Raw genomic sequence first — 9,587 nt, forward strand, 5'->3', positions numbered from 1 at the left:
TTTATCCCCAATACACATTTTTACCAGTGACCAGCAATAATATATGCGCATTTAATATTTATACATGTGATAGAATCAGATCACCCCAGATGTCAGTCCCACATCTAGCGCCGTATCAAGGCATTTGGGGACCAAGGCAAATATAGGCTTGGAGCCCCCACCACCTCACTCCCTGCTCAGTTAATATAAGATGGCAGCGTGCTGAGAGTACAGATTGTTGTTGCTTTTATTTAATAAACAATCATTTTAAAGCACCGTTATTGTATCTGACTGTTTTTAACAGCAACCCTAGCTCAGATATCACATCACCTTCCACGTATAAGTCATGAGCTCACTGAGCGTCAGATTACCAGATTCATATTGAAGTTGTTTTTTGTGAAAGTAACTTAAAGTAATGCAAAAGTAGTGTAATGCCTTACATTTTAAAACCAGTAATATTGTAATGTAATGAATTACTTTAAAATGAGGGTAACAAGTAATAAATAATGCATTACAGTTTTGAAGTAACTTGCCCAACACTGCCTACTAACCAGCTTATTTTCACTTTTGATTACAAAAGCTAAAGATCATTCATAAGATTAGAGTCTGTAGAGCAGGGGTCACCACCTGCAGTAGAAACACCTTCACACTTCAGCAGACCTGGTTTTAATAAATAAATAAGAGGGTAGGGAGGTGATTAAATCATCAGATACAGGTGTGCTGGAGCAGGAAATGTAAAACCAGTGGTTCCTGAGGACTGGAGTTGGGGATCCCTGATCTAGCAGCAAAACAGAAAATAAGAATTAGTAACAACTTTCTGTTATTAATAGTTATTTAAGCTGTATGCAGCCATGGGAATAGATTACTATTGGGACTGGAGCTGAAATGAGAGCCCAATAAAGAGGAAGTGTGCTGTAACTGATGGCAAACTGACATTATTTTTTACAACGTAGACATAAAAATGAAAAATCTCCTGAGAGATGCTAATAAATAGTGCTGGGTGCCAGGTGGCTTTTATATTTTCTTGATTCAAACAAAGGAAGTGTTTGTAGAAGAAACTCACTCCAGTCTATCACTGTGATGACTACTTTGACTACTGGGGAAAAGGAACAATGGTGACGGTCACATCAGGTAAAACTACATTTATTGTCTCTATTCTTTATTTTAATATAAATCACAATTTTAAATTTGGATGTTTCGACCTCATAGTCGATGTCTGTTTATTTTATGTTGAATTACATAAACATTTCACTGTGACCGTGGGGTAAAGGGACAACAGTCACGGTCAAAACAGGTAAAAATATTCTTTATTCAACTTGTATTAGTCACATCAGAAAGTTGTATATTAAGATGTTGATAAGAATGGACATCAGGGGCGTCTGCAGGGTCTTTGCAGGGTTTTTGTATGTTGGACATGTTGAGTTATTACACTGTGATGGTGCTTTTGACTACTGGGGTAAAGGGACCACAGTCACTGTAACATCAGGTAAGATCTTCATATTTATTTGTCTGTGTTGTTTATTTAGACTTTTAAAAAGTTTTCTTTTTCTTTTTTTGTGTCACACCGGTCCATTTATTTCTGCAGAACTTTATAGCAAACCCATTACAAACAGTAGACCCAGTTTAAGCCCAACTAGAGCAAAATGATTTTTGTATTTTTATTCCTATAATTATTACAGCTTTGAGACATTAGATTTCCATAAGACATCCAGTCGTGGTAACCACGTTAACCTGTGAGTAGGTTTTAGTATTGGCTAGTTGGTGATTTGTTTTACTGTGACTACGCTTTTGACTACTGGGGAAAAGGAACAACGGTCACCGTCACTTCAGGTATGAAAATTGACCACTTCCAACTAGTTCATACAATTTGTTGTAACGTAAATAAAAATGTTTTGTTTTTCTAGTTTGAGATAGGAGGACAAACTACAGCAGATAGATTGTAGAGCAACAAAAATGACTCGTTATGGCTGTTAAATTTAGTTTAAACTTAATTCTAAAGGCAGATTTAAATTTGTTTCTTCTGAATTTAGTTATAATGTTAAATAAAATGTTTAAATTCTGAGAGTAAACTTAAAATTCAAGATATTGAGGGTAAAAACTGTTGTCGAATTTAATAAAATTGACCGTAGAGGTAAAAATGTGATGAGTGGTTTAAAATAAAATAAAAAATGATGAAATTAGTTCTAAGTTAGTCACGGAGTCTTCTTGTTGTAAGAGTTAAGTAGATTCACTACTTTGCTACGATGCTTTTGACTACTGGGGGAAAAGGACGATGGTCACGTCACTTCAGGTATGAAATTAGTCCTCGTTCAGCAAGAAACCCTTTAATTTAATTTATTTTTTTCACATTTTAGTGTTCACTGTAATGTGTCAAAATTAAAATATTGCGCTTGTTAAAGTAGTTTCAAACATCAACCTTGGATAAATAATATTTTAGACGGATAAAAACAACATTAAACTATTAAAAAAACATAATTTTACTGTACTGAGTTTTTGTCATTAGAGTGAATCAGCTCTAATTACTGTGATAACTGGGCTTTCGACTACTGGGGAAAAGGGACGATGGTAACGGTGACTTCAGGTAAGAATTGAAGAGGCTTATATGTGTTTATATTTCAATAACGTTTATCTAAAACTAAATTAGTAACATATAAATGTAAACTGTTACGGTTTCTGTAAAACAAGCCAATAACATAAAGCGCACAGTTGTTAAAACTGATTATTACTATGAAAATGTTAAATGTAATTTTAATTTCATTGAGAAAATAGTGATAATAAATACAATTTAAGTACTTTAAGTGAAACGTTAGTTGAAAAGTAGTTTTAGTACTACGAGGTGAGTAGATCCACTACTGTGTTACCACACAGCTTTGGACTACTGGGGAAAAGGGACGACGGTCACCGTCACCTCAGGTATGAACAGTTTGTTTTAAAATGAGATAAAAGTAAATATATTAAACGTTCACTCAGACATTCAACAGCTTTTATGCTAATAGATGTTTTATATAACAAAGCTACTTGGTTGCTCAAAAATTTGACTCGATAAAAAAAAATGTCTGTTTGGCTAAAAGTTTCTGAAAAGGTTTAAATTCTTACCTAAAAATATTTTCCAAACAAAAATAAAATATTTAAAAATTATTTTTGATATATAATTTTAATGAGCTTTAATTACCTTCTTAAGAAAAGTTATTTTTTATTATAAATACTGTTTTATGGTAACACTATCAAAGGGATTTAAAAGACCAGAAATTTGTGATTCAAGACTCTTAAATGTCTTAATTTCGATTTTAATTCCCTGGCTGATAAAATGGTTCTAGACACTTTAAATGAAAGAAATCAATATTATTCAATTTGCAAAAGTGAAATTGAGGTTTTAGAGTGTTTTGGGTAATTTGACTGGACCTATAAATTATTAATAATAATTATATGTTAAAGATCTGGGTTTACTTTAAGTACATTAGTCGTCGTTTTTATACTGCGACACAAGTAGATGCATCACTGTGTCTACGCTGCTTTTGACTACTGGGGTAAAGGTACAACGGTAACCGTTTCATCAGGTAAGAATTTCTTTTTCAGAGGTAAAATTAAGCAAATGTTTAAAACCTGCTTTGTTTTGTGGCATAGACTTTTTTGTTGTTGTTGTTGTATTTAAGGTCACTAACTTGTTTTATTTATTCTAGGGAATGTTTCATATATCATTGAATTTTTTGTAATTCTATGCATTTTTCTCTTTTTTCAGAGACTTCAAAACCTCCGGTTGTGTTTCCTCTGGTGCCATGTGGCTCTGGGGGCAGTGACACGGTCACTCTCGGCTGCCTCGCCACCGGTTTTACCCCCTCGCCGCTGACTTTCACCTGGAAACTAGACAACACTGCTTTAACGGATGTCATCACATACCCTTCAATGCAGAAAGGCAGTGAATACATGGGGATCACTCAAGTTCGAGTCAGAAGAGCGGACTGGGATGCCAAAAAGCAATTCCAATGTGTCGCAAATAACGCTGCAGGGGAAAGTACTGGTCAAGTTGTAAAGCAAAGTAAGACCTATGCTACATTATAAATTATTGCATTTTATTACTTATTTTGAGCCGTAATTAGTTTATATGTGTCTTACATTCTAGATAAATATGTAGAAATTAACTTATAACTAGATATGTGCAGTTTCTTCAGGTGTAACTTAAGTAATGTGATTACTTACTAATTAATAAGTACTGCTAGTCTGCAGCCTTTAATTGCATCGGTAAGTTTTTTTTAATTTATTTTTTTTGTGTACAGGAAAAAAAGTCAAATATCAACAAGTTATTTTTGTTAAATGTCTCCTACTAAAACAATATGTTCAAAATTTTAAGAGAATGCTTAAATGGGGCAAATGTTTAAAAATGACGCTTATGTTCCGTAAGATAACAATTACATTACACTGTAAAAAAAATTATTTAGCTTTTTAGCTTCTGATTGTAAAACACCGAAAGACAAGAAAAAGGAAAATTAAGGCTGTCCAAAAATCTGAGTCTGACCAAATATCTGCTTTCTCCTGAATTTATGATTTTATATACATGATATAGTTATATATGACATATGATATAGTTATATGTAATATATGATATATGTTACAGTTACATATGATATATGATATAGTTACATATGATATATGATATAGTTATATATGATATATGATATAGTTATATATTACATATGTTACAGTTATATAATATAGTAAGCAGTTGAAAAATAATGTACATTTGGGATGTTTTTAAACACACACACATATATATATATACATGTATATATATATATATATATATATATATATATATATATATATATATATATATACATGTATATATATATATATATATATATATATATATATATATATATATATATATATATATATAGTTTAATAGTTTAACAATTAGGACAGCTTTGTTGTAATTATTGATTTGTTTTAAGTAGGTTTTTTCCTTGCTTTTCTTCTTCCATCTGACTGAATATATTTTTATTTTAACCAATGTCTTGTTTGTCTCCACCTCTTGTAGACTACAGTGGTTTGTTCTGCTTCTTTCTGCCTTAAAATCCTTCTCGTTCCTGACCTGTCTGTTGTTTCGTTCCATTAATAAAATCCACTTTCATCTGCGTTTGCTTGCTAGTAAATGTATATGCAGAAGTGAGCCTTACAGCTCTGATTTTCTATTTTACTATGAAAAAAGTTTTTATTCACTTCAGCATGAATACTTGAGGAGCATCATCACTGGGTGAAAGTCACATGACATCAAGTTGGTTATTCTGTATGAAGCAGTGATGTTTCAGTAGGAACCTGATAGAACGTTGGTCACCAGGGCTTCTGCATATATATGTTTGATTGCTTGCTTCTGCAAACATATATCTGTGTGTTTGTGTGTTTTTCAGACGTGGTTTATTTGGAGCCAACTGTTAGACTGTGTTCCTCCACTAACGAGGAGAAAAAAGAAGCTTACTTCTCCTGCTTTGCCAAAGACTTTTCACCTCATAATTATGAGTTCAGATGGCTGAAAGATGAGGCGGAAATCACCAGCTGGCAAGACCAGGTCATTACTTCATCTGCAGTGAGAAATGACACGAATGGAACCATCCTGTACAGTGCAGTGAGTCTGCTCACACTCAAGACCGAAGGCTTGCACGAAACAACACTTAAATGTGTGTTTAAGGGGAAAGGGGAAAACAACACTGCAGTTTTCCAGAATGACAGCTTTTCCTACAGAGACGCAGCTCGTGAGTATTCTGTCCATACTTTAGTTCATTTGACCTTTATTTTGTGCATTTTGTAATTCTTGTTAATGATTCTTCACTCAGTACCTGTTGGGTGTAACAAAGCAGATGTAAACATAGAGATCCTAGAACCCACAAACCAGGACATGCTTGTAAAACAAGCAGGGAAATTAATATGTAAAGTCAAGGCCAGTGGGGGGAACTATGAGGTCTATTGGGAGGACACCAAAGGAACAGAACTGGTGTCTGCTGTGAAAAACGGGATAGCAGCACACACATATGAAGCTGTGCTTGACATCACCTATAATGAATGGAGTAAAGGGCTGGAGCGAATCTGTGTCGTTCACGGTGAAAACCTCGTGGATCCATTGAAGAAGCTTTATAAAAGAACAAGGGGTAAACTCCATTTCCTCTCGCTGTGAAACCAAAAGCTTTCAGAGAGTCCTCCTCTCAGAACAGTGTCAGTTTTTGTGTCTCGGGCTCTAATTGTTCTCTCATGCTTGCAGGAGCATCGCTTCAGAGTCCAGCTGTCTTTTTGTTGCCTCCAGTAGAGCAAACTAGGAAAAACATGGTGACCCTGACTTGCTATGTGAAAGACTTCTCTCCTAAAGAGGTTTATGTGGCTTGGCTTGTTGATGATAAGCCAGCAGTGCCAAAGTACCAATTCCTGACCACAGAGCCAGTGTTGAGCAATGGAAGCTACTCTGTTTACAGCCAGCTGACCCTCCCCCTAGCAGACTGGCACCAGACTGACGTGGTCTACAGCTGCACTGTTTACCACGAGTCTCTGATTGGCTCAGTGGGATCCATCGTTAGATCCATTGGATACAGAACCAATGAAAACACCAACCTGGTCAACTTGAGCATGAACATCCCCAACATGTGCAAGGCCCAGTAGACGTGTCTCTGTGTCTTCTGTTCTCTGTTGTTTGTGATCATATTGTGTTTGTGTTTTAATGCATATTAAAATCTAAATAAAAAAAACAACAATTAGCAACTGTGTCAGTGTTTGTCGCTTGTTCTTGTCTTTACTTCAACAGTTTTGTATCTGAATGTTTATCTCAACTTACTCTATGGGTACAAATTTAGATATGTGTGTCATTATATACTCAGTCAAAAAACACAATAACATAAAAGTATTTATAACATATTTGCAGCTAGACTAAAAGCATCGATGTTACTTGTCTCTGTGTTGCTGTAGACTAAAAGCATCGATGTTACTTGTCTCTGTGTTGCTGTGTTTCCTCTACTGGGTCTTGCCCTCTGAACAAGACAGACGAGTCTTTAGTGCAATTTTATTTTGTGTTATTTTAATCACACAAAATACAGATGAAACTCAAAAAATGAGAATATATTGCAAAAGTTCATTTATTTCAGTAATCCAACTTAGACTGCGAGACCTTCTAAAGGCTCAGGAACTCTTTGCAGATGTTTTGGATTCATTAGCTGATTAGAGCGTTCTCTGCACTTTGAGTCGAGAATATTGAAACTTTTCACAGTATTCTAATTGTTCAAGATTAAGAATTTGGGGTTTTCATCACAATTATAACAAATACATGCTTGAAAAATTAAAGAGTCTGTCTCATATATTTAGTTGAATTACTGACATAAACAAACTTTTGCACCATATTCTAATTATTTGAGTTTCACCTATATTTGTTCACAAGTCAAGTCTCATAAGCCTCACTGATGCCAGTCTCTCTAAAGCAAGTCAGTATCATTACAGAACTCGGTTATTAATTAAAATCTAATTACTGTAAATGAATCATTTTGAGTCAAACCAAACCAGCTTATTTATGGGAAATCAGAGTTTTTGATTAGAGATACCCCCATTCTGACCTTTGTGTGACTTTACATATTAAACTGGTTTAGGGACACTTTAGGATGTTTTTATTTGAGGTTTGATGACAAATATCAGAAGAATTAACTGGTTTAATATTGTGTAGCAAAACATCAGATCCCAGAAAACCTGTTCTCCCACTGCAACAGCACGGCCGACATGGAGACCGAGCAGGATAGCATGGAGAACACAGCACTCACCTTCATCCTCCTCTTCCTCATCTCTCTGCTCTTCACTATTGGAAGTGTCACATTGAAGGTACTCTTGTTAGTGGCACACAGCTTTGAACAGCTTACTTAACCCTTTAAGGTTCCCATAAATATTTTAAAATGCATAATAAATGTGTTCAATTCAGTAAGATGGTAGAACATAGGTTAAAGTGTGTTACTTTGTTTCAATAAAGTAATACTAAAGAAGGTACAACAATGGGAGGTAATAGGGATTTTAAGACTGTTTTAATGATTTGTTGTTTAATTATTATTTTTTTGTTTATTATTATTTTTCATTTTAGTCTAGAGCTTTAATACGGCATAGGGGCTTAAATGTCATCAGCGCCCCGACCATTGGGCCACTTAGAAAAAAAGACAACTAAAAACCTCATTAAAATAAATTTTACATCCATTTTTTGTGAACACAAATGCCTGCAGGTCAGTTTATTAAAATTAATTATTTATATGACAATATTTCTAACACAACAATAGACATAAAGTGCCTAAATTACACTGGTACTGATTAAAATCATTTTATGCTGTTGGCTTCTTTTTAATATGCGTGTCGACCCCCCTACTGGTTATCTAGAATGGGTCGGGGACAACGTCACCACCTGGTTGCCCAGTATGGGAACCAGTTAAACAACATAATAGAATAATATAAGTGTAATTATTTAATCATTTATTGAAGTAATTATTTAAGCAGCTGTAATCAATAAAAAGTATTACCCATTATAATAATCAAGATGTGAAGTGTTATAAGACTCTAACTGAAAAAACTGAAAAAAATCTGTTCTGATCCAAAAATTCTGTTTAATAAAAACCATGTGAATGTTTTCTAGAGCTGTTATGGTTCTACTCACAGCTGAAACGTAACTCAGACTTAATCCTGTTTGTCTGTTAAACATCATCAGATAAAACTGTTGGTGTTTAATAAGATTGGCTTTAAAACATCCTAACATGACTTAAAGTGTAGAGGATGACAGAAATATAATCATATTATATTATATTATATTTATTATATTATATTGTATTATATTATATGTATTAAATTATATTATATTATATTATATTATATTATATTATATTATATTGTATTATATTATATCATATTGTATTATATAAAATTACATCATATTATATTGTATTATATTATATTATATTGTATTATATTAAATTATGTTATATTATATTATATTATATTATATTATATTATATTATATTATATTATATTATATTATATTATATTATATTATATTGTATTATATTATATTATATTATATTGTATTATATTGTATTATATTAAATTACATTATATTATATTATATTATATTATATTATAGTATATTACATTATATTATATTATATTATATTATATTATATTATATTATATTATATTATATTATATTATATTTTATTATATTATATTATATTATATTATCCATCCATCCATCCATCCATCCATTTTCTGAACCTGCTTGTCCACGCAGGGTCGCGGGGGGGCTGGTGCCTATCTCCAGCGGTCAATGGACAATCAGGCGGGGTACACCCTGGATAGAGTGCCAGTCCATCACATTATATTATATTATATTATATTATAGTATATTACATTACATTATTTTATATTATATTACATTATATTATACTATATTATATTATATTATATTATATTATATTATATTATAGTATATTACATTACATTATATTATATTATATTACATTATATTATATAATGCATGGTGGAGTAGTGGTTAGCACTGTTGCCTCGCAACACGAAGGTCGCAGGTTTGAAACTCGGCTGCGGCCTTTCTGCGT

At 32.9% G+C, this 9,587-nt stretch overlaps 1 protein-coding gene and 1 gene segment (V, D, J or C); both read left to right on the forward strand.

Moving 5' to 3' along the window:
• The first annotated feature begins 844 nt into the window (after positions 1-844).
• The window catches only part of LOC107374380 (uncharacterized), a 20,297-nt gene continuing 11,554 nt past the window's right edge, over positions 845-9,587 (forward strand). Inside the window, exons 1-2 of one of the 4 annotated variants that reach the window (XM_070542678.1) lie at positions 845-1,110; positions 3,719-4,015. In XM_070542678.1, coding sequence (XP_070398779.1) covers positions 1,092-1,110; positions 3,719-4,015 — 316 coding nt within the window. In that variant the 5' untranslated portion in view covers positions 845-1,091. Of the gene's footprint in view, positions 1,111-1,326; positions 1,466-1,816; positions 2,561-2,959; positions 3,537-3,718; positions 4,016-9,587 lie in introns of those variants that run through there. The other 3 variants (XM_070542675.1, XM_070542677.1, XM_070542676.1) reach the window with 3 other exon arrangements.
• Positions 4,906-6,716, forward strand: LOC139062158 (Ig heavy chain C region-like). The segment is given in 3 exon segments: positions 4,906-5,726; positions 5,808-6,119; positions 6,230-6,716. Coding segments are annotated over 3 exon segments (1,101 nt in total).

This window comes from Nothobranchius furzeri, chromosome 12 (genome assembly GCF_043380555.1).
Source record: "Nothobranchius furzeri strain GRZ-AD chromosome 12, NfurGRZ-RIMD1, whole genome shotgun sequence".
Lineage (NCBI taxonomy): Eukaryota > Metazoa > Chordata > Actinopteri > Cyprinodontiformes > Nothobranchiidae > Nothobranchius > Nothobranchius furzeri.